This window comes from Lepisma saccharinum, chromosome 1 (genome assembly GCF_977018435.1).
Source record: "Lepisma saccharinum chromosome 1, izLepSacc3.1, whole genome shotgun sequence".
Lineage (NCBI taxonomy): Eukaryota > Metazoa > Arthropoda > Insecta > Zygentoma > Lepismatidae > Lepisma > Lepisma saccharinum.
This window is the reverse complement of record NC_139229.1, coordinates 201422245-201449430: the sequence shown is the minus strand read 5'-3', so window position 1 is coordinate 201449430 and position 27186 is coordinate 201422245. Positions and strand designations below refer to the sequence as shown.

Below are 27186 nucleotides of genomic sequence, written 5' to 3'. Positions count from 1 at the left end.
ATCTTTACTGGTGCTTCTTCTTGCAGTTACCAACCTAACTGGAAGTTACGAGGCAACATGAATGCCTCGTGTAGCCATCGAAGTTCCACACTCGCAACTTCACTGTCAGATTAAACAAGATATGATTCATAAAACTTTCAAATTGGTACGGAAAAAAGACTTGATTTGTTTGGCAGAGCTTACCAACGTCCATGCAAATATGGAAATTAAGCAGCGTAGTTGCTAGAATTCGCTTGGTAAGGTTGTGTTAGAGAATTTGTGGCCAGGATATCCGGTCTATTAGGCGGGACAATCTCCAATCGGTAATTTGGTGCAGTGGTTAGCGGTACCACCTTTCGGAGCGTGTTGTGTTTTGTAATACGAGTTCGAGTCCTGGTCAAGGGTATTTTTTTTCTTGTCAATTATTTATTACGTGTGTTGCATTTAATTCACGCTTTATTGTTGAATGAGATTCTCGGATAAATATTAGAGTAAATTTTAAAAATATTTTTACTCGTACCTTCATATTTTTAGAAGTTTAGAAAGCATGCTTACTTTAACGTAATGCCTAAATGCCTAAATGGCATCTGGCGGTACTGTTGTTTGAACTTGTAAAACATCTATATCCAAGACGAGTAGGCTTAGTCAAAATCTGTTTGTGGATTCTTGTTGTATGGCTCAATGTATATGTTAAACCTGCTTACAATCGATTTTCGAAATTCCAAAATGGCAAAGCAAGCTATGGAGGCCCCTATCCAGACTGATTTGCCATCGCCGAGCTTGGAGAACATGTTATTTTATTGCACCCAAGTGTTTATTACAAATCTGCAATCAGATTTCGTCTAACTCCTACCATTTAAGAGATAGACCTACATACTGTCGCCATTTTGGATTTCCGAACATTGGTTCTATTGAGACTTTTACTCACATCCGAGTGTACATTACAAATCTACAATCAGATTTCGTCTAACTCCTACCGTTTAAGAGATAGAGCTACATCCTGTCACCATTTTGGATTTCCGAACATTGGTTGCATTGAGGCTTTTACTCACATCCAACTGTACTACAAATCCGCACACAGATTTCGTCTAACTCCTACCGTTTAAGAGATAGAGCTACATCTTGTCGCCATTTTTGGATTTTCGAACATTGGTTCTATTGAGTCTTTTACACACATCCGAGCGTATATTACAAATCTATTCAGATTTCGTTTAACTCCTACCGTTTACGAGATAGACCTATATTCTGTCACGATTTTTGATTTCCGAACATTGGTTGTATTGAGACTTTTCCTCACATCCAAGTGTACACAACAAATCCGCAAAAAATATTTCGTCTTACTCCTACCGTTTAAGAGATAGAGCTACATCCTATCGCCATTTTGGATTTCCGAACATTGGTTGTATTGAGACTTTTACTCACATCCAACTGTACTACAAATCCGCACACAGATTTCGTCTAACTCCTACCGTTTAAGAGATAGAGCTACATCTTGTCGCCATTTTTGGATTTTCGAACATTGGTTATATTAAGTCTTTTACACACATCCGAGTGTACTACAAATCCGCAAAAAATATTTCGTCTAACTCCTACCATTTAAGAGATAGAGCTACATCCTATCGCCATTTTTGGATTTCCAACATTGGTTCTATTGAGCCTTTTACTCACATTCGGGTGTATATTACAAATCTGCAATCAGACTTCGTCGAATTCCTACCAATTAAGAGATGGACCTATATCCTGTCTCCATTTTGGATTTCCGAACATAGGTTCTATTGAGACTTTTACTCACATCTGAGTGTACATTACAAATTCGCATAAAGATTGTGTCTAACTCCTTTCGTTTAAGTGATAGAGCTACATCTTGTCGCCATTTTTGGATTTCCGAACATTGGTTTCATTGAGACTTTTACTCACATCAGAGCTTATTTTTTGCGACGAATCCCGGTAACCCAACCGTCGCAACCCTCGATGAAATAGGGTTGAGCACTCCGAGAAAAAAGTGTTGACACTACGCGTGTCAGTCGCTGTCATCCTCGTCCTCGTAGAGACCCTCGGTGAAATAGAGTTGAGCACTTCGAGAAAAATAAGTTTTGACACTGCGTGTGCATGTTTGTTCACCGAGGGTCTCGACTCTCGTGTTACGGGGAGTCCCTGTCGTCTTCGCTGGCAACCTGAGCTTAGGACCCTCGGTGAAATAGAGTTGAGCAATTCGAGAAAAACTTTGGCACTGAGCGTTCATGCGCGTGCATGCCTGTCGCGACTGTCGAGTTAGCAGGAGTTGCTGTCGTCTTCGATGGCAACCTGAGCGTTGACCACCTCGGTGAAATTTAGTTGAGACCTCTGGGAAAAAGTTTTGACACTACGCGTACACATACAAAGGAGCAGCTACGAGCAAGCCCCTCCGATCAAGATCGGAAACTCGGTCGTGGAGGTGTGCCCCACCGTCGAGATGCGCCACCTGTTTGGCGATATCCACGCGACAGCCCTCGAGCATCTGGGCGTCGAGCGGTGGCTGCGCGCCATGTCCCTCCAGATAGGGAAGCTGGCGCGCGCCAACTCCCTGGACATACCAAAGTGCATTGCCGAAGCTCGGCTCGGGCTGGACGAGATGAGAGCCTCTGCGCCCGACTAGGACGTGGATGCGCTTCTCGACGAGTTTCCCTGCTTTGCAGTGGCTACGAGTCTGCTGGACCGGTGGCTGGACGCCGACTAGCATCTAGCGCCCCGGTTCTAGATGTGGCTCAACGCGATCGCCGACAGGATCCACGCGCTCAAGGGCAAGAGGGGGTTCGCCGAGGTGGGCAGTCGCATCTCGTTTCGCCTGAGCACGGTGTGGCACTCTACCTAAAAAAAGAAACATCACACATATAAATAACATATCCCCCAAAACAAACAACCGTACTAACATTATACACATAGTATCCTCGTGCACTCTACCCGCAAAAACATCGCACATATAAATAACACACCCCAAACCATGCCGTCTACGAAACTTTGCCCTACCTGCGGGACAGGCGTTTCAAGTGCTCATTACGCGAGGCACTGTCGTATCTGCGTGCCAAGCAAGCGTTCGTCCGCGACCGAACCGTGTCGTGGATGGCAAAAAACATCACCATTGGCAACGTGAAAATGTACTAAATAACATGCAAGACCTCTGGCACATCGATGCAGCAACTGTCGACCAACCGTCAAGCGAGTTAACCCGACGGTGAAAGCGACGCGATCTGCTTCTTGCAATATGTTGCAGGACTTCAGCCTAAAGACGCACAAACCGTGCAACGTACGTAGCTTTTTGGTGGATGCGCGGGCAATGATGGTGTCTATCCTGAACAAGGAGTTGTCCCAGCACTCCATCAAGTTCTACATTGTGCTGTCCTGCGACTATGGGAGACCATCCGGCGAAACTTACACCTTTTGCTATTCACCAAGATGAAGGTGCTTCATCTGGCGGATGTTGCGGACCTCGAGAGCATCTACGACGTGCTCGTCGACAAACTGACGCGAAAGCAAGCGTAGCACGAAGCCAGAGGCTCCGGAGGATCTGTATTAGTTGGGCTGAAAAGTTCGTAGGCTAACATAGTAAAAAATATTTTTATTCAATATAGTTGCCTTCGAGGGCGATACAACGATTATAGCGGTCATACAATTTTTCGATGCCATTTTTATAGTACGATTTCTCTTTAGCCTCAAAATAGGCCTCAGTTTCGGCGATTACCTCTTCATCAGTGCTAAATTTCTTTCCAGCGAGCATTCTTTTAAGGTCTGCAAACAGGAAAAATTCACTGGGGGCCAGATCTGGAGAATATGGTGGATGGGGAAGCAATTCGTAGTCTAATTCATATAATTTTGCCATCGTTTTCATTGATTTGTGACACGGTGCATTGTCTTGATGAAACAGCACTTTTTTCTTCTTCAAATGGGGCCGTTTTTTCGTGATTTCATCCTTTAAACGCTCCAACAACGCTATGTAATAATCGCTGTTGATGGTCTGGCCCTTTTTGAGGTAATCGATGAATATAATACCATGCGCATCCCAGAATACTGATGCCATAACCTTGCCAGCCGACTGTTGCGTCTTTCCACGCTTTGGATTCGGTTCATCACGTGCAGTCCACTCGGCTGACTGTCGATTGGACTCTGGAGTGTAGTTATGGAGCCATGTTTCATCCATTGTAATATATCGACGGAAAAATTCGTGTTTATTACGGTTGAATATCGCTAAACATTGCTCCGAATCATCAAAACGTTGTTGCTTTTGATCGATTGTGAGCACGCGCGGCACCCATTTTGCACACAGCTTTCGCATGTTCAAATATTCATGCACAATATGTCCAACACGTTCCTTTGATATTTTTAAAGTCTCAGCTATCTCGATCAACTTCACTTTACGATCATTTAAAATTATTTTGTGGACTTTTTTTATGTTTTCGTCGGTAACAGCCTCTTTGGGGCGTCCACTGCGTGCATCGTCTTCGATGCTCATTTCGCCTCGTTTAAATTTAGCAAACCACTTCTCAACGGTTGATTTTCCTGGTGCAGAGTCCGAATAATGTTTATCAAGCCAAGCCTTGGCTTCAACAGTATTTTTTTCGCCAAAAAAGCAATGCTTTATTAACACACGAAATTCTTTTTTATCCATTTTTTCACAATAACAAAATCTGCTTCACTCACAATGCTATATCTCACGAACTAATTATCCGGCAGCTGTGAAATTTATACACGTATCTTTTGAAGGTTAGTACTAAGTAAAAATCACATGGATTTAATTCTAGTAACGCCATCTATGAGTCAGCCTACGAACTTTTCAGCCCAACTGTTACTCCACACGAACTTCGGATGAAGGTGAGCAAGTTCTTGCCACTGTTTGCGTCGAGCTACGTCCCTCTGCAACCCGACGTTGCGGGTAAACAGGCCGTGGTGAACATCCAGAATTGCGACGCCAAGTACTTTTAATGGTTGGTGCTGGCTGCACTGCAACCGGACGACCGTAGAGGCCATCCGTACCAAGTAAGCCACTACGAGCGATACGAAGCGGAGCTGGTGGACGCGATGGCTGGTATCCACGACATCGGTTAGTTCGAGGCGCGTGTGCGAGATCCGCCAGGCAGACGGCTATCAATAAACATTTACGGCTTGACCGAGGATAAACACGTGGTGTATCCTATCCGGGTTAGCGATGTGAACGATGACGGTGCGCGGGAGATAGACCCCCTGTTGATCGAGGACGACTCCTGCCACCACTACACCCTCGTTCGTTCGCTCTCTCGCTTGGTCTCGAGCCAGATAACAAGACATGGTCACCACATCGAGGTGTGTCGTCGGTGTAGAAATCCGATCTATGCTCGGGATCGGCGTTATTCGCAACACCACGGTGGGCTCCATATCGCTGCCGAGAAGCTTGCTCTCCACATGTTCGACTGTTGTACCAAGAAGCCAGCGAGAACGCTCCTCCCCAAACCTGGTGCAGTCGAGCGGTTTCGCAGGCAGGATGCGATAGTAGAACACCCTACCGTCATAATTGCAGACTTCGAGGCCTTCGCGAAACCCCTGCTCACCTGCTACCCCGATCCTGAACTATCCTCCACCACCCCACACCAACTGCATGGGGCCTCGAGTTTTGCATACTTTGTGGTGTGGCGAGACCAGCGTGTCTCAACCGAGCCGTACGTGTATCGCGGTCCCAAAGTGTTAGAGCACTTCCTGGAGAGGATGGTTCTGGAGGCCAGAGAGATAGGGAAGGTGTTGTTGGCCCGGAGCCTATGCTCTCGCTATCGCACGATTAACACCGTAGGCATGACACAGCCACCACCTGTCCAGTTTGCAACTCACTCTTCACACCCACCAACAGGAAAGTGTGGCACCATAAACATTACATCGGCTGCTACGTCGGCTCTTGGTGCAATAACTGTAACAAGTTGGCCCGGGACCCGCGGTTCATTCCAGTGTTTTTTAACAAAGGCTCGGGGTACGACTTTCAACACCTGGTCACGTATCTCGGCTACAACAAAATGCGAATCCACGTCCTCGCCCAGAACGAGGAGCGCTACATTAGCGTCATCAAGTGGGTGTCGATCCCTGGATCACGATCCAAAATCGAGCTTCGCATCCTCGACTCAATGAGGTTCCTCCAGGCCAGCCTCGACGCCCTCGCTGGCAAGTTAAGGGACGACCAGCTGATCATCACAGCCGACAGTTTCCCAAACTTGGACGTGGGTCTCTTCAGGCGTAAGGGGGTCTACAAGATTTTTTTTTCAAGTGTTGTTCCTAAAATAATTTGCTACTCATCGGCTAACACACTCGTGCACAAAAATAATCTTACTTGTTTAACATAAAATGTCAGAGGTGATTTTGTAAATTCCATTGAAACGAATATATATTCATTCGAATGTATTGAAAATGGAAACACACATAAATGTGAGACATTCCATTCCAGTATGAAACCTTTAACACATTTAACAAGAAATGTTATACAAAAATTATACAATTGTTCTACAGTTACAGTTTTGAAAATTAAAATAAAACATTATAATATATGCAGTGTTATATAATTACAAAGTGTAAGACTAACAAGGGAGGTTATCTAAGTGTCCCCCTCCGGTTTCCATGAAATTTGGCAGGTGTATAAAGGGGCCTAAAGGAAGAAATACGTGTTTTTTTTTTGTTTCGGCTAAAAAACTGTTCTAGGGGGCAACCCCTACCCCCTCAAATGTTAAGATGAGAACAAATTGAAGTGGGGATCTGACCTTTGTGTCCCCCTCCAATTTCCATGAAACTTGGCAGGTGTATAGAGGGGCCCAAAGGAAGACATACGTGTTTTTTGCTTCGGCTAAAAAACTGTTTTAGGGGTCAAAACCCGCCTCAAATGTCAAGATGAGGACAAATTGATGTGGAGATCTGACCCCTGTGTCCCCCTCCGATTTCTATGAAATTTGGCATGTGTATAGGGAATAGAGGGACCCTATATCCCCTGTTTCTTCCTATGCCATATTTACGTGGTTTCGGGGTCAGATCCCCACTTCAATTTCTCCTCATCTTGACATTTGAGCGGGGGGGGGTTGCTTCTTAAAACCGTTTTTTAGCTGAATCACAAAAATATGTACTTCTTCCTTTGGGCCCATCTATAGACCTGCCAAATTTCATGGAAGTCGGAGGGGGACACTTAGATTACCTCCCTTGTAAGTGTATTAATTACAAATCGCGCACGCGCACTATATATATATATATATATATATATATATATATATATATATATATGTGTGTGTGTGTGTGTGTGTGTGTGTGTGTGTGTGTGTGTGTGTGTGTGTGTGTGTGTGTGTGTGTGTGTGTGTGTGTATATATATATTAGCAGGTAACAATATGATATAAACACATTCTTACTTTCCAAAGAAGCGCTCATGTGGGATGGCAAAACGGATCCGGATCCGATAAATTTTTGGATCCAGATCTTAAGGATTCGGAACCAACCGTATCCGGATTTCGGATCCGCCAGGATCCGGATCTGGCCATCCCTAGTTTCGACCCCTTGCACGTTTGAACCGTTAACAGGCAATGTACTAGGAAAGAAATGGGTGAGAAAAGTTATCTTGTCGAGTGAGTTGTTAGCGTTTTCCCCAAAATCTGAGGTAGAGCAGTGGTTCTCAATTTCTGTGAAGCCACGACAACATATTTACAAAAAAAAAAAAGTCGATGCTCCGATTCCAACAATTTTAGAAGTAAATTCCTTTGTAACTTTATTTAACTTTATACAATAATAAATAGGTGCCCTTGATATTAAATATTAATAAATAAATTATGCCATAATCATAAAGAGTACCTATGTTTAGACTTGTTGACAAATATAAAATTAGTTGTCAACTGCTGGATATAATGAAATCTTCTTGTTTCCTCAAACATTTTGAAATCAATATGATAAGGGCTGATCTTTCATCGGCATGTTACATTTTGAACACCGAGAAATTCCAATTACCCAGAATATTTCCACTACTTAATATAAAATGGAAAGTGACTAATTTCACGATAATCTCTTTCGGCCCAGGAAGTTGAGAAACACTGAATTAAATCAACATACGTGATTGGTGACTCTATATCAATAGCTTGCTGAGTGAACAAAACATCTGAACATCCAACAGCTAATAAGACAGACAAACAACTTAGTAAGTTTAGAGCCTAATTATAATATTTGAACTTGCAGGAACCTCAGTAATCTGTTCGAACAAAGCATAGATGAATTTGTGAGGTTTTATTAGAAGATCTAAACTACATAGCAGCGTGTAGTGTAAGATAAAAGGAAAACTTTACTTTAGAAATAAATGCTACTATATTAACATACCATTGCAAATCCCTACATATATCGTAACATACCCTGCGGTATGTGGGATCGAACACATGGGTAATGTAGCTCACTGATCATTCATCCTTGATTATGGAGCAACTCGCTACTCAGGGTAAGTTTGATGGTAAGGAGCGAGAGATACTAACTAAAGACATGCGAATGGCAATACACAACACTAGAGTTTTTAACCCCAAAATAATAGAGCAACACGGCTATTGGAAAGGGTATACCTGTCTCTGCGCTGCAACTGAAGATCTGCGATGAGAAATTATGCTCCAGACTGCACAAGAGTCTGGCTTACGACTCGCCTCGACACAATCTTGCCCAAAACGTCCTCCTGCCTCTCTCTCTCTCTGTAATCCTCGTAACTCACTCCTCGATGGACTGACTTAGAACTGCCCCTGACCTCTCTTTTCCCAGACATTTATTCAGATTGATTTTGCAAAGCAAATGCTGAGTCAGACCTGTAGTCTCTTTCTTGATTACGATCGTTTACCTCTGTTTGCAACGATGGCTATCAAGGAAGCCCGGTATTGTCTGACAAGACATTTCTTAGATGGTTCTATCACTTTCCTGATTGGAAAGGTGATGGCTAAATATCTGGGATTTTATAGTTCGTTGTACGTTACATTTAAAAGATACTACAGATCTTTACGATATGGACGACAACATACTAAAGTTAACAAATTCAAAAACAAACTTCTGACTATTGTCGACGTTATTAAATTATAACACCATTAAGCCTTGTTTCCATGATATGAAAAACTCAATATGATAACCAAGGCAGAAATTTATTTTATTATAAAACATAAACTAAACGTAACGTTTCAACCTTCCAGCAAGGTCTTCTTCAGACTCTGCACCAAGTACAAATGTAACAAGGTTCAAAACAGGATGATATATATATATATATATACACAAACATTACTCCCCTCCAGACTATTAGAAAGTTGTTCTGGAACATTCTAGCATGTGGCTTTCCCTTGTCAACTGAACTTTCACCTAAAAGTCTAAACATAAATTTTCTAATAGCCTGGAGGGGAGTAATGTTTGTGTATATATATGGTCCTCTTTTGTACCTTATTACATTTGTACTTGGTGCAGAGTCTGAAGAAGACCTTGCTAGAAGGTTGAAACGTTACGTTTAGTTTATGTTTTATAATAAAATAAATTTCTGCCTTCGTCAGCATATTGAGTTTTTCAGGTTATTCAAGTAACTGTTTTTCGGATTCATCACCTACAAGTATAGGCATGTGCATGGAGGGGCAAGGAGGGGGGCAGTTGCCAACCCTAATCATGGACGTCCGCAGATTTTTCAACGGAGGGACAAGCAACGTATTTTTCCCTGGGGTATATTACCCCGATAATAGTGTTGCCCCTTAAAAAACGAAAAAAATTGAATTTGAAATTCTTGCACTAATGTAAATTACTATGACTGAAATCAAATTTATACGTGTAAAATGTATACTTTTAGCTTGACATACGATTTCTAAGGGGGACGTGTGGCCATCCTTGCTCCCCTTCCAGACGTCCATGTCCCTATATTATTATACTTTCACCTAGAAATTTAGTGTAGAGGAATCTTATTGCTGTCATTAAACGATTTTATACTCTTAAAGAAAATAAAGTATTTTCAAGCCGATTAAAGTTCAAAACAACTATGGGGGAAGTAGGTGCAGTGACGCAACCACGGGGGGAGCAATGAGCATTTCCCATCCCAAACCTTGGACGGAAATCAATTCTAGGGAGGCAAGTGGACAAACATTGAGGTAACAGAAAGCAAGACTAGTAGAATCTAAGAGTATCAGGACAAAAGGACACTAAATATGGTATTTGTTTTTACGTCTTTCTTGCATTATTTCTTTCAGATGGCCAAGAGCACAAAGGGAAATTACCCCTCTCGATATCAAATTCTATTCAAATAAAAATACATTTCGTAAAATTTTCTTGCTCGCTTCACTCGCAGTTTCTCGTTTTCATACAGTCTTGTCAAGTTCAGAGCTGTAGCTATGGGGCAGCGGGAGTTAGCCTGGGCGCCGAACGATCTAAATGAAGAAAATTGTAAAAGAGAATGCCGTGGCACCCCATGAATATTTTTGTGCCATATTAAATAAATATTGATTTAAGTTTCCAAACATTTGGATCTAACAATTTTCTTGCTCGCTTCGCTTGCACTTTTCTTCTTTTCTGTAATGCATTGTAAATTACCAAAGAGAAGTTATAACTCCTAAGTACTTCAGACTCTTGATGCTAAAGTTTTGTTTTAAATGCATGAACACAATTATTTGGAGGAATAGAAGCGCGGCATATATCAGAGACAATTTATTTATTCGTTATGTTGCCTGTATGATGCTGTGTGTGTGTGTGTGTGTGTGTGTGTGTGTGTGTGTGTAGGCTTCCCCCCCTAATCAGAGGGTCTGCGCACGCCTATGCCTACAACCGTGGTAGAGTCTTGGATGGGAATTCCCAGTTGGAAAGTGGAAGCTACTTACCGGATAAACTAAACAATTTCCTGTTGCTAACTTACGAGTGAAATAACTTGAGGCTAAGGAACCAGCAGATGTAGAAGATGGGTTGTTGTGCTTGAACAGACGTTCCAGAAGTTGACACCTAAAAATGCAAAATACAAGAGAATATGCAACTGCTATCATCAAGAAAAAATGTCGAGAATTCTTTATACCACCGAACTGTCGTTTGGAATCCGTACAAGATGTTGAAGAAATAACACTACGGTTAATGGTCGTTAGAAATTGAATAATACTACACATAAAAGTAAACAAGAAGAACAAATTCTAATTATTTTGCTTTCGCTGGGGCTGTAGAATATCTTGCTTAAATATTCAGAGCTTAGCAAACATTGTATATACCCGGCCGTATACAGATGGTTCATTGGCAATTTTGGCCATTTGAAACAACTTTATCCTGTTGTCAAGTAATTCAGAATAAAGGAACATATTATCTTGCCTACTCTACTCACTTTGTACACGTGTAGCTAGCCAGTGAGACAAAATGAGCTTTTAATGTCCGCTTTATGCAAATATAGGCTAATCCAGACTGGGCCTACAGTTTAAAATTGGATCCGAAGCGCCTCCTCTGGGAAGCAACCCTGGGACCCCTTGATTACAAGGCGACGACGTTACCACTACGTCACCGACGAGGCTGAGACAAAATGCTAATAAATTAATCTGGCTGGGAATGAACTCGGGAATGAAATTTTTAGAGGAAATTTGTGTTCAACTTTTTGTTTTTCATTTTCTAGGGCACTATCTCCTAGTGGTGCCAAACAGTAACCCACAAATATCTTGTTTAGTAATGTTCCGTATTAGCAACTATTTCAACTGTGTGTCTGTGTGTGCAGAAGTAGCCATCGTTTGAATTGAGTGTGTGTGTGGTTTGACTACTGACCACTCTCATATCACTCAATTACTTTGAAGAGTGATTTCTAAAGCAAGCGAGTGGACTGCGGAAAATACATTTACAAGTTACATTTTAGTAGTAATGTCAGAAAATTACTAAGTAGTGTATATTGGCCGGTTCTACGCAATACTTAGTAGGTATGCCTTTTTTTTATCAATCGAATATAAGTTTTTGACATATTTTGACAATTTTTTGTCGATGTTTTAGCGTTTAGCGATGTTTTAGTACAAATTTTCACTATACTCATTTTTTTTCCACTCATACTTGGTAGGTATATTATGATCTTACGTGATACAACTTAACCTATCCTCTTTTTTACGATTATTTAATTTTTTTTACGATCCTAAGTGATATAACTTAACCTATCATTTTTTTTATTTATGCACTGTTTGAACGTCATCATTTGAGGATCATATTTTGTAGGTATTTTTTTTTTATCAATTGAATATAAGTTTTTGACATATTTTGACAATTTTTTGTCGATGTTTTAGCGTTTAGCGATGTTTTAGTACAAATTTTCACTGCACTCATTTTTTCCATTTATACTTGGTAGGTATATCACGATCTTACGTGATACAACTTAACCTATTTTTTTTTACGATTTTTTAATTTTTTTTACGATCCTAAGTGATATAACTTAACCTATCATTTTTTTATTTACGCACCGAACTAACCTACAAGGGACTCTGTTTGTTTTAATATTTCAGTATTATAAGGTTTTCACAAATTTTATATAACCTAAAATGTGTTGGATGTTGATTTTTAGTATGTGGCAATTTTTTATGAATTTTAAAACTGTTCCGTCACCCTCTCGTTCTTCACGTCGTGGACGAAGGACTTCTCTGCAATCAGGATGACGCTGCATAGAGTATCGGCAGGCAGCGCGTCGTGGAACTCGCAGACGACCTTGATGTTGGTGCGATCGTTGACCACCACCTGCCTTCTCTTAGATGTGTTGATGACGGTCATGGGTCTCCGTGCTTTGAATTCGCTGGGCGTGTAGTACATGTCCACGCTTCCCTCGGTCACGCGTTTGTAAGCCGTGTAAGCTTCGTAAAGTTTGAGGTAATCGTCTTTGGTCACGTCGAGGTTGTAATTCTCGCGCGGGAACACTTCGTTCCTACCGTTCTTCAGATAAACGTTCTTGATCTTGCAGTCGTCGAATCCGCAAACAGATTTTTCCTAAGTCTTACTGTTTCCAAGATAACCCCACTTCCGGTCGCTATTTTGGATTTCCGAGCATAGGTTCTATTTATATTTTACTTATATATAGGCGTACGTAATAAATCCGAAAACAGATTTTTGCTAAGTCTTACCGTTTCCAAGATAACCCCACTTCCGGTCGCTATTTTGGATTTCCGAACATAGGTTCTATTCATATTTTTTCTCACGTATAAGTGTACATGATAAATCCCCAAACAGATTTTTCGCAAGTTTTACCGTTTCCAAGATAACCCCACTTCCGGTTGCCATTTTGGATTTCCGAACATAGGTTCTATTCATATTTTTTCTCACATATAGGCGTACGTGATGAATCCGAAAACAGATTTTTCCTAAGTCTTACCGTTTTCAAGATAACCCCACTTCCGGTCGCCATTTTGGATTTCCGAGCATAGGTTCTATTCATATTTTACTCACGTATAGGTGTACATAATGAATCCGAAAATAGATTTTTCCTAAGTCTTACCGTTTTCAAGATAACCCCACTTCCGGTCGCCATTTTGGATTTCCGAACATAGATTCTATTCATACTTTTTCTCACGTATAGGTGTACATGATGAATCAGCAAACATATTTTTCCCAAGTCATGAATTGGAGGGTTCTATGACCCTGTTTGTCAAAAATTTGAGATATTTGCAATTTAAGATTTTTAACGCTGGACTTGGAAAATTTTCGATTGATGAAAAATTGGTTCCATGACGATCTATGCCAATTTTGGTATGGGAGGACAGAGGACACCGAGACTCGACCGACACACTAAACCCAAGGTTAGGTTAGGTTAGGTTAGGCTAGGTTAGGTTAGGTTAGGTTAGGTTAGGCTAGGTTAGGTTAGGCTAGGTTAGGTTAGGTTAGGTTAGGCTAGGTTAGGTTAGGTTAGGTTAGGTTAGGTTAGGTTAGGTTAGGCTAGGCTAGGTTAGGTTAGGTTAGGTTAGGTTAGGCTAAGTTAGGTTAGGTTAGGCGTTCAAAAGTTACGAGAGATCAAAGTTTTGGGAGGGGGTGGGCTAACTTCTTACCCCTTGACCCCAGGACCACCAAAACTTGGTATACGTATTCTACATATCCAAAATTAACAGGGGGGGGGTAGCTTCGCTACCGGGATGGGGGTGTTTTTCGATATATTTTTTCGATAATTTTTACCATTTTCGAGATATTTGCAATTTAAGATTTTTTTTAACGCTGTGGACTTGGAAAATGTTCGATTGATGAAAAAAAAATAGTTCCATGACGACCTGGTATGAGAGGAGAGACGACACCGAGACTCGATGAACTAAGTGGTGCTTTGTTTGTGTGTGCAATGCTTTTTGCACTTGGTTATCATCACCTAACATCTTATTAATTGTTTTTTAAAATTAATTACAACTGAAAACTAATAATTAATATTATCTAAAGTTACTAATTAATATTATACAAGTAATTGATATATTTTTTTTGTTCTTGTTGCTAGTGTTGGGTAATTATAGTTGTTGCAAAATATAGCTCTCGCGTATGACAGTTTCTGAGTTTTGTTGGGTATATATAGACGAATCGAAATTTTACTTGTTATGTTAAATTGTATGTTAGGGTACATGGTAGGAGAAATCATTGTATATTAGAGCGCTCTTTTAATGATTTGCCTATAACTGCATACAGGCAGCCGTAAATTTAGCATAAAATATCCTGATCCTGTTTCTTCTAGCATGTGCGACGTTTGTTGTGGTGGGATCATTGGGGGAAATGTGATTCTCCCAATATGTCATCTGACTTACTAGCATATGCGATACGAAGAACAGGTGTGTATGTGGCTTACTAGGATTAGGCTCATGGTAATGAGGTCCTAGTAGCTGAAACGTTGTCGGGGTATTTTGCATTTTTTTTCAAATATGAACACGTTAAAACTGAACTGTCTCGGATTTTTGAGTTTTGTATTCGCCCCAAGAAAATTCTATATAAAATAACATACCTGAAAATTATATTCACAGTAGATTCATTTTTTTGAGTTTTGTAATTACCCCAAGAAATTCTATATAAAATAACATACCTGAAAATTGTATTTACAGTAGATTGAATTCTTGAGTTTTTGTATTCGCACACAAGAAATTCTATATAAATAACATACCTGAAATTCTATTTACAGTAGATTGAATTTTTGAGTTTTGTAATCACTCCAAGAAATTCTATATAAAATAACATACCTGAAAATTGTATCGCTATATACTAGACTTTTTGATTTCTGTGATTTTGGAGAAAGCAATGGCATCCACCACCAGTTTCAATCGTAAAAATGATAAAACTGAATGTGTTACTTGTGGGAAGCTAATCTCAAGGAACAATTTATCGGTACACAGGGCAAGATGTAGCGAAACAGGTTCGAGAATTAATCGTTCGTTACCTTCTAAGCCCTGTGCTCGATGCGGAAAAATGATCAGCATTGCAAATTTAAGTAAACATCTCAAAATTTGCAAACCATCGACCGAACAAGGAACATCGAAAAGGAAAATCGATAATTCAGAAACGGAAGCTTCCACTTCCAAGCAAATTAAATTATCTAATGAACGCAAACCAATTAGATCTGCATTTAACGACCAACTCCAGGATTTTTCAATTAAGTCAGAACCAGGTCGTGACATCCTTAATTTCTTGGATGAAACGAAAACATCTGTACTAAATATTTTAAAAGATAAACTTGAAAACAACTCTATAAAAATATACGTTGTTCTGTTTTCTGAATACGAGAAAGTTGATGGCACAACGAGTATTTTTTATCATCGTACAAAAAACCAGACTCTTTATTTGGCGGACGTCGAAAATTTGGACAACTTTTATTATAAAGTTTCCAACGAGCTGGTTAAGAAACATGACGATTTCGAGGCTAAAGGGTCGGGATGGTCTCTATGTGGAAGTCCTCACACGTTAACTGTTTACGTGAACCAATTCTCGCCTCTTCGCGCTTCCAGCTACGTTCCTCTTCCACCGAACATTCAACACAAGAGGGCTGTGTTAAATATACAGAACAGCGATCAAAAGTGTTTCCTTTGGTGTATATTGGCTGCACTGCATCCTGTTCATTGGTCAAATCATCCAGAACAGGTTTCTAATTACAAACAATACGAGACCGACTTTCAAAGTGTAATGTCTGACATTGAATACCCGGTGACATTGTCGGATATAACAAAGTTCGAAAATCGTGCAGGAAAACGCATCGCTATTAATGTATATTCCTTCACGTCAGATAAATATCTCGTGCATCCCGTCAGGATAAGCGATATCGACGATGACGATGCCTGTGTAATAAATCTCCTTCTCATTTCCAACGAGGATGTCTATCATTACACGCTAATTCGTTCAATGTCTCGATTACTAGGAAGCCAAACAACCAAGCATGAACATTGCATCGAAGTTTGTCCGAGATGTCTAACCATGTTCGACGATCGAAAACAACTCGATTATCAAAATTACACCGGACGTCAAATTGCTATCGATAAACTTGTCGAACATAAAATTTATTGCGGCAACAACAGACCGGCTAGAATGTTGATGCCCGAAACGAACGAAGTCGAAGAATTCAAAATGCACAAGGCATTGTTGGAACATCCCGCAATCATCGTCGCAGATTTCGAGTCTTTCCTGAAACCACTCTCCTACTGCGAACCGGATCCTGAAATTTCCTCCACAACGCCGTACCAGCTTCATCAACCTAATAGTTTCGGCTATGTTGTTGTGCGACGTGATAAAATAAATGAAGCATATATATACCGCGGGCCAAATGTAATCGAACACTTCCTGGAAAAAATGGTGGAGGAGGTTGAGGTAATTGGTAGCGTACTGCTTACATCAAAACCGATGGCACCTTTAACTGAAAATGAACTTCAAAATTACAATTCCACTGAGGTGTGTCCGGTATGTGATCAAAGTTTCACTGATGAGAACAAAAAAATATTCCACCACGATCATTTCAGCGGAAACTACATAGGTGGAATTTGCAACACGTGCAATCTTAAAATCCAGAAACCTAAATTCATCCCCATATTCTTTCACAACGGAAGCGGATATGATTTTCACCACCTGGTGAGACATCTTGGCTACGATCCGAAACGTATAGGTGTCTTGGCCGAGAATGAAGAACGCTACATTAGTCTCAGCAAGCAAGTGTCGATTCCGGGAACGAAAAATACAATCGAGATGCGCTTCCTGGATTCGTATAGATTTCTCTCTGCAAGTCTGGATGCTTTAGCGAACAAACTCACCGACGATCAATTTAAAATAACTAGAGCTAGTTTTCCCAACGTAGACATAGAACTCGTTAGACGTAAAGGGGTTTATCCTTACGAATATGTTAGTGATGGTTCTAAATTTAACGACGACGCTCTTCCACTTCCAAGAGAATTTTACAGCAGACTCAGAGAGAAAGGAATCACGGACGAAGAATACCAACACGCGCAACTCATGTGGGAGAAATTAGAATGTAGGACACTCGGAGACTACCACGACGCATACTTAAAATTAGACGTGACGATACTCGCCGATGTTTTTCAAGCGTTCAGGAAAACGGCAACGAATATTTACAAATTAGATCCAGCGTATTTCTACAGTCTACCGGGATTAGCGTGGTCGGCAATGTTATTCCAGACAAAGGTCAAGCTGGAACTGATGTCGGACGTTGACATGTTGCTATTTATCGAAAGAGGGATACGAGGTGGAATGGTGCAATGCGTACAGAGACATGCAAAAGCTAATAACGTACACATGAAAGAAGATTACGATTCAAATCGAGCATCGAATTACATCTTCTACGCCGACGTTAATAATCTCTACGGACATGCCATGGTTCAGAAACTTCCTTACGGGGGATTCGAATGGTTAGATCCCACTTCGATAGATATTATTCATTTCGACGATAGCGAGTGTGGTTTCCTGGCAGAGGTAGATCTCCAATTCTCCGACCACCTGCACGACACGTTTTCGGATTTGCCTCCGACTCCCGAAATCAAATGTCCACCCGACTCGGTTCAAGACAAGCTTTTGTTAACATTGGACCCTAAACAGAGATACGTCGTCCACTACAAGAATCTCCGGTTTTTGATTGGGAAGGGTGTTCAGATAGTAAATGTTAGAAGAATAATAAAGTTTAAACATTCCACGTGGTTAAGACCTTACATAGAAACTAACACACAACATAGAACAGCCGCCACTTCCGATTTAGACAAGGACTTCTTTAAATTAATGAACAATGCGGTGTACGGAAAGACCATGGAGAATGTTAGAAAGCACGTAGACGTGAAATTAATTTCCGATAAGAATAAATGTCGGAAGTGGATAGCCGATCCTAGATTCAAGTCGAGAAAAATTTACAACGAGAATTTAGCACTTTTCAATCTAGATATAAAATTGATGAAATTCAGAAAACCAATTTACGTTGGCGCAACGGTTCTCGACTTGTCGAAACTTTACATGTTCGAATTTCATTATGACGTGATGAAACCCTTCTACAATGATAAAATATCACTTTTGTACACGGACACCGACAGCTTCATTTACAGCATACAAACACCTAACCTATACGAAGACATAAAAAATCCTTCCATGCTTGAGTATTTCGATACTTCTGCGTATCCTCAACCCAACAGATTTGGAATTCCATCCCGTAACAAAAAAGTCCTAGGTAAACTGAAAGATGAATGTAACGGTGATATTATTGTCGAGTTCGCGGGTTTGCGTTCGAAGATGTATGCCATGAGAACAGAGAGTAGCGTCACGAAGAAAGCAAAAGGTGTGGGCAAAAATACGGTGGAGAACAAACTCACCTTCCACGATTACATCAATTGCCTTTACTCACAATCGACGATACTAAGCATAGAACAAAGAATCCAAAGTGTAGACCACGTGATTACAACAAACAAAGTTAGGAAAGTAGCATTAGATCCGCATGACGATAAAAGATGTATTTTGTCTTGTGGAATCCACACGTTGCCTTGGGGACACTATCGTTTAGAAATTAGTAAAAATTGTAGGCAATGCAAATGAAAGAAAAAAATAAACTTAAATAACTATAACTAAAATAAAAAAAAACTTTGACTGTCTCAAATTATCACATACACAATAAATAACTAGCAAGAACAATGAATCTCTTTGGTTTCCGAAAGCAAACAATGGAGACTGTACACCGCACGGCAGATCATGAATTTCTACCTTCCATGTTATCTAAACTCAACGGTCTGTTGATCAATCAATTTTCGGAACGCTGCTCTTCTTGCTGGAACAGTGACGATTTCGGATTCGCGACGATCGACGTAACGTGGAAACCCAACGACGGAAAATACAGAAACAAAATCAACGACTTTCTAAACGTTGCAACGTTGTGAGAATAAATAACCAGCATGCCTATGAATTTGTTCGGTTTCAAAAAACAGATCATTATGGAAACCATACCAGATCATGAAGTCTTACCTTCCGTGTTACCTAAACTCAACGGTCTGTTGATCATTCACCTCAACAGCATTTGGACGAAACTGAATGACGATGTGGGCAAGATGTTTTATGTTTTTAATAACAATTTACATTTCTACGAAATTCCGATCGACGGGAAACTTCAAATCACCGTGAATCCGGAAAACGCAGGCGAAATCAAAATTTCTACCGGCAAGAACATTTTTCGAATCAAGCACGACAAGATGCTTTCTAACATTACGTACGATGTGTCTGCAGGAGATTATCTTTACATGGAACTCCTCGGAGATTACGACAAACTTATTCCTCTCTTCGTAGAATTACGAATCGTCTATCCTATTATAAATAACCGTTAACCAAAAATGCCTAACGACATTTTCGGCAACACCAAGCGTGTAGACCATGCAGAAGAGATTCTCATGTTGGACATTCGAGTTAAGAAGTTGAGGACCGATTTGATCGCTTTGCAGGAAACCTTAAACAAAAGTTTAGAGTCGGAAATCGCTACGCTCCAAACGCAATGTCTCGACCCCATTCTGAAAATCGATTCCGAACTGAAGACGCTGATAAAAAATTATGTCGACGTACCTTCTTACGACAGCGTTCAAAATATACAGTTGAGTGTTGATTCGCTTCAAAATGATTTGGCCAAATTACAGCAATTTCAATCGAAAAATGAAGATTTGGAAAAATTGAAACTCGAAATCGAAGAACGAACTTCCGCAATAGAAAAGAATTTCTCAGAACTTCAAACCGTGGTGAACGATATAGACGCAGAACGCTTGCATGTCGTTGTTTCCAAATTACAAGAAGAATTCACCAGCACGTTGGAAGAAATTAAATCCAAGTTGCAGACTTTGGAAGATACAATGACAAACCTACCATCGTCGGACGAACTGCAGGTCATCGGTAAAAGCGTCGCGAACATAAAAATTCAATTGGAGGCCTATCGAGATTTCGAACACATTCAAACCACCATCGCTACGCTTCAGGCGTCCTTGGAATTGATCAACGAAGAAATTAAAAATATTCACGCTGAAGCGAGAGCGTTGACGAGCATTCAAGACACGTTGAGCACGGTTCAGCAGAAGATCGAATATTTAGAAAATTTGAACGTCGAAACGAATCTCGCTCATTTTCATCACGTACTCGACAACATACAGGGTGACTTGGAATCGTTACGGACGAGCGTGCCTTCGAGCGAAGATTTGGAAAAATTGAAAACGGCGGTGACGGCACTATCCGATTCGAACGACATCAAAAGTTCATTGAGCGATCTCGAGAGTAAAGTGGCCAATCTCCCCACCTCCAAAGAATTGCACGCTTTGAAAAGAAACATATCTCGAATGCTGAAACGACTAGAAACGGAAACGGCGAACGTGGAACAGATTCGAGACGAAATTAGTTCGCTGGTGTCGACGCTGCCCACTTCGCAGAGCGTCGCCGACCTTCACACGCAGTTTACAGAGATGCGAAGCATCGTGAACGATCTTACCGAGAAGAGCTCGAAATTGAATCAAGTCGAGAACCTTCAGAACATCGTTGTCAACATCAGAGATCAAGTTGGAGTGCTGGAATCCACACAGGAATCGACGCTGGCTTCTTTCGGTGCCAAGTTGCAAGAACTCAACGAAAACTACAAGCAGTTGAACGTGGAAGTGAAAATCAAACCGTCGTTTTCTGCCGTAACGGATACCATAGTCGAGCATTTGCTGCCCATCGAAAATAAACTCGGACAAGTTCACAGTAATCTGCTCGGCGTCGACACTAAATTCGCTAAACTGCATTCTCTGCAAGCCATCGAAATCAACAGCGTACCCAATCAACAGAGAATCTCCACGTTCGTCGAAGGTAACAAACTGTACATGTTGCATCCTTATCATCCGTACTACAAGTTTCTCCTCGATGGCACAATTCAGATAAACGAATTTTCGTACTGGTCTCACGGTAGAAAAGCTAGCGTTCCCACCATGACTTTGATATCGAATCGTGGTGTCCAGAAAGCAGGAAACATTCCTCTGGCACGTTGGAACGAAACGCGCAACATATATGAAATACACGAAGACGAAGATCTCACCGTTTTCGACGTGAGTGCCGGCGATAAGCTGATCATTCAAAACACGAGCGAAGTGCCACCCTCTTTGAATCCCATCACGCTTGTGCTTCTCTTGAAACGTAATCTCTAAGAAAAAATGTCTAGGCAAGCCATCGTCGAAGAATTGCATAAACCTGCACGCCGCAACTACGAACGTTTGGCTGTGGTAACCAAGGGCATCGACGACCTCTGGCAAAGCGACCTCGTGGAGATAAGTAGCGGCAATTTGAAAAACGTACATAAATTGAACAAGGGCAACAAGTACCTCCTCACCGTCATAGACACATTTTCGAAATTCGCATGGGCTCTACCTTTGAAGGCGAAAACGGGAACATGCGTCACGGAAGCATTCAAATTAATTTTTCGCGAAAGCGGCGGCAGACAACCACGGTTTCTGCAAACGGACAACGGTAAAGAATTTTACAACGCCGTATTCCAAAAGTTTATTCAAAAACACAAGATTCGACATTATTCGACCTTCAGTCACATCAAAGCCAGCATCGTGGAAAGATTCAATCGAACCTTGAAAACACACATGTGGAAACGATTCACGCTTTGGGGAAATTACAAATGGGTCGACATCCTGCCGGAACTCGTCGACACCTATAATGATACGGTACACAGAACGATAGGCATGAAGCCAGCCGACGTTACCAAGTCCGACGAGCAGCGTTTAATTTCTACCGTTTACTGTCCAAAGTACACACCCACGACAAAAAAAGCTAAATACAAAATTGGAGACCGGGTGAGGATCAGCAAATTCAAACGCACCTTCGAGAAGGGATTCACAAAAAATTGGAGCACGGAAATCTTTACGGTGGTTCGAGTTCTACCTGGAAACCGACACACGTATATAATAAAAGATAGTAGCGGCGAGATTTTGAAAGAAAGATTTTACGAAGAGGAACTCTCTAAAACGAAACACCCCGACACGTACCTCATCGAGAAAGTATTGCGTATGAAAGGTGACAAACTTTTGGTCAAATGGCTGGGACTTCCGGAAAAGAGTTGGATCGACGCGGACGAAGTAATCTTGTGAGTACGTGGAACGTGGTGAAGCGTCTACCGGATCCGGAAAGTCAAACGAGAAAAAAAAAGAACGGCGAGTTGCTTCCCGACAGCATCCGCTGTCTGATCGTAGGTCCTTCGGGATGTGGGAAAACGACACTGCTCGTGGACAATTTTCTCCTCGCACCGAATTGGTTAGATTGGAAGAACAGGCACCTGTACGTGTTCTCGAAAAGTTTGGAGCAATCCAAATACCAGCAACTGATGAAACTGTACGATGGTCTGGACATTGCAACGTTCGCCTCGGAAATAAAACCACTCGACGATTGTCGTGAAAATTCAGTCGTTGTGTTCGACGACGCCATCCTGGAAAATCAAAATGAAATTCGCAACTTTTTCACGCAAGGTCGTCACAAAGAAATGGATTGCTTTTACCTAGCTCAAACGTTTTCCAAAATTCCAAAACAGTTAGTGCGCGACAACGCTAATTTCATATGTTTGTTTCGTCAAGATCACACCAACCTCAAGCACGCGTACGATGACTACGTAGGCGGAGACATGAACTACAATCAATTTTCGGAACGCTGCTGCTCTACTTGCTGGAACGGTGACGATTTCGGATTCGCGACGATCGACATGACGAGGAAACCCAACGACGGAAAATACAGAAACAAAATCAACGACTTTCTAAACGTTGCAACGTTGTGAGAAACGACGTGTATAAATAACGTCATGACGAAACGAAAAATCGAAGACGAAAATCTCAAGCTTCGCGATTACCTCGCGAAACGCTTCAAAGGTTGGAAATCCGAGAATCGCGGATTCTACGAAGAGAAGAAACGTCAGGATCAACCCGTGATCGATGCCATCAGCAGTCTAGGTAAAGAAATTAAAAGTGTCACGGAACAAAATAAAAATTTGATCAACGAACTCGTACCGCTCGCAGCTAAAAGTTACGCCGTACCCACGCCCATTTCGAGCATTCCTTCGACGCCGTTCGAACTGAAGGATGCACCTGCACGACGTCGAGCCATAGGCAGCACGTCGTCTTCGGATAAAATCGAGTTGGGACCTTTGGCACGAGACTACCTGAGCACGGGGAAATTCGACAAGGATGAAGTGTTCGGATTGTATCCCAGCATGGAAACCAGCGAAGGCGGCGGTGTGGTGTGGAAGATTGGGAAATCGAAGGTGACCTTCGAAGGCAACGACATTAAAGTCAATTTAGTCGACAAGGATAGTTGGAACAGGTATCCGGGTACGGTGGGACTGTGGGAACTCGTCGCCAAAAAGCAGCCGAAAGATTACACCGACGAAGATTACCAAAGTTACAAGGAAATTCTGATCATGACGGATGCCTTGTACCAGAACAACGACGCCTCGCAGAATAGGGTGAAATCGAGCAGCGGCGAGAAGTACAGGAATCTCATCAAACCGATTTGGAACCAGGTCAAAACAGGCAGCGGCGTCAAACGCTACAACACGTTACCCAAAGAATTCGTTTGGGTGGACGACGTTAGGAAACTCGTGGACCGATTGTTGGTGATAGCCGGCGAAGAGAATGCAGGCAATCGTAATTTCTACAACGAGAAGGTTGGCATCGTGGACATGATCAGCACGAAACTTTCCAACTTCATCGTGAACGACGACAAGGGCATAGGTTACCTGATCAAAATCATCAACACACTGCCTCCGAAATTTTGGAACGTGGCCGAAGGAAAAGGACTCGTGAACGACATCATCAACAAGTTACCTTTCGAGATGCATTTACCTGGCTACCAGTACTGCGGACCGGGTACCAAACTCGAGAAAAGATTGGAGAGAGGAGACAAGGGTGTGAATCCGTTGGACGCGGCATGCAAAGATCACGACATCGCCTACAACACCACGCAGACGGATCTGGACGCACGTCACGAAGCAGACACAAAGTTAGAGCACGCAGCTTTCGAAAGGTTCGTGAGCAGAGACGCTTCGTTGGGTGAAAGAGTTGCAGCACTAGGCACCACCATCGCCATGAACACGAAACAAAAATTGGGGTGGGGTATATAAATAACATAGAGTAAAAAATATTAATAATAACAACATGTCTCACATAACCAATTTGCCACCCGAGCTACTATCTAAAATATTCAAAAAAGTAGTAAACGGAGATGTAGGGAAACTTGTAATCATAGCAAGAACGACGCCGGAATTTCGCACCCCTTGTGAAATGGTTCTCAAGGACCATCTTCGGGAGATCAGCGGCCTGAGGTGCGGTGATCTCAACATTCTGCTTTCGGCTGCAGGGGAAAAATTAAACGAAAGGTTAGATGAATTGCACGAGGCAAGGCAGGGAAGAAGACGGTACACAGTAGATTGGCGCAAGTCTAAGCAGGAGACGGAAGATATCATTACGCACATCATCGCGTTTTCCGAAGCACGGACTTTCTTCCTCTGTTAAAAAAATAATAATATATATACGTGTCAAAAAAAAAACTTGATATATAAATAACACACATCGCGAAAAAAAATAATCTTCGGTATATATAAATAACACACATCGTGAAAAACAATTAAATTTCTCTCTAACACTTTGAAATTTTTCTTTGATATGACGACTGAAAAAATAAGTGATCTCCAAGCATTAAAACAAATGCTAAATTTGTCAGTCGAGTATGTAAAAATTCAGGAATTGGAAGTCGACAAACCTTACACGATAACTTCCGGTTCAATCGTTTCTACCCAGTATGGCCCCAAGGTACGCCTGTTGCTCAACGCACAATACAGTCTATTTTTACCAGATCGATACGCTAACATGTTATCCGACGAGAAGCTATCTATTTTAATCGAGAACAAAACTCGAATCGTGTACAAGGGGACAAAGGAACTTCTTGGCAAGAAAACGAAGCACGTAATAGAATTTGTGTAACGACTGCGAGGCCTTGAAAAAAAATCTCAGAACATTTATATATAAATAACATACCGTAAAAAAACTACACAAGAAAAAATCTCAGAATATATATATAAATAACATACCGTGAAAATAACACATAGAGCATCAACATGAAGCCCAAGGGTGTCGTGTACCAGATACCATACTCCAATCTTAAAAATCTAGGTGCCCTCGATGGGTTACTTACCAAGAAACAACGTGAGAAGAAACGTTCTTGCTTGTCAAAAGGACATGGAATGAAATTACTTCTCAGCACACCTCAATTGAGACGCTTGCAGCGTTCGCGGAAACAGCAAAAGATCGGAGGTTTTATATTCAGCATCCCGGCCATCCTGGCAGCATTGGGGGCCGTTGGAAGTTTGGCCGGCGGAAGTGCCGCCATCGCGAAAACCGTCATCGACTCGAAGAAGAACAAGGCCGAGTTGGAAGAACAGAAACGTCACAACCTGGCCATGGAGAAGAAAAAGGGGAAGGGCGTGATGAGAAAGTTTAAAAAAAAGAAACAGAAGCACTCACCAACCGAGACATTGAATCTCTGATCGAACCGTTACAAATTAAACACTTCAGAGGAGTTTTCATGTCCGACTCGTTACCTTCAACCGTCAAAAGAAGAGAATGCGGAGTAGTCAACTTGGACGGTCAAGAAAATCCAGGCACGCATTGGATATGTTACCACAAAAACAACAATAATAAAGCATTCGTTTTCGATTCTTTCGGAGGTGTTCCACCTACAAATTTAATTCATTATCTGAAAACGAGCAAAACCTCTATATACTACAACGACGAACGCATTCAAGATTTCGGAGACGTGAACTGCGGTCATCTCTGCCTCTCCGTGCTCGCGTTTCTCTCTAAAATAAATAACCCTACGGTCGAAGATTTCCAGAAAGCATTGTGGAACCTCAAACAGCATCACTAGGATGGGCGTGTTCCATCTCACGAGCGAATCTTCGATCTTGAAACTCACGCTGCACGACGACATCGTCTATCCTAAATCCGTGGCTCTGCGTGCATTCTACAGCATGTACCTCATACCTAACGTCACCCAGCACAACAACAAAATTAGCGTCGGAAGCGAACACATTGTCGTCACGCCAGGCCAATACAATCTTTCCACTTTGCAAGCTCAATTACCCAAAGGCACATACCTTTCTCAAAATTCGGTCACGCACAGAGTGGAAATCCTATCCGCGACGGAGACCGTGGACCTGGGCACCATGGGAGAACTTTTAGGTTTCGAGAACAACACCAAACTCGAAGCTGGCATCAAGCACGTAGCAACCAACATTCCTAAATTCTTGGCCATAGAGACTCTGAACGTACACTGTAACGTGGCGGAAGGCATGATCACGAAATCTTCGGACGGATTGTTAGGAAGTCACAAGCAGACGGGAATCATAGCCACTTTCAAACCAAGTTCCGAGTTCATGGAACCGATCATCTACACGCCCTCTTCGCCGATCTATTTTCCAGTATGTCGCAACCGCATAGACGACATAGAGTTGGTGGTGACGAACGAGAAAGGAGACGTGGTGGATTTCGCAGGTGCCACTACGACGGCCATCGTGGAGATCAACGTATAATAAATAACCATACATGTAAAATGGAGCAAATCGAAAGTTACGAATTGCAATCTTTCCCTCCCAACCGTCGCACGTTCGCCAATCTCAACGAGGCGAACAGGGAGATCGAATACGACGTGGACGTAGGCGATGGGTTCGTTCAGCCTCACAGAGCGGACCTCTACCTTCAATTCGACGTGGTGAAGAAAGAAAG

At 41.8% G+C, this 27186-nt stretch overlaps 1 protein-coding gene across 1 annotated transcript in view; it reads right to left on the bottom strand.

Annotated features, from left to right (window-relative positions):
- Positions 1-2698: 2698 nt before the first annotated feature.
- The window catches only part of LOC145988348 (uncharacterized), a 61274-nt gene continuing 36786 nt past the window's right edge, over positions 2699-27186 (bottom strand). Inside the window, exons 6-7 of the mRNA XM_083123225.1 lie at positions 10842-10924; positions 2699-2826 (exon numbers count right to left, since the gene is read on the bottom strand). Of these exons, the coding sequence (XP_082979351.1) occupies positions 2699-2826; positions 10842-10924 (211 nt within the window). The remainder of the gene's footprint in view (positions 2827-10841; positions 10925-27186) is intronic.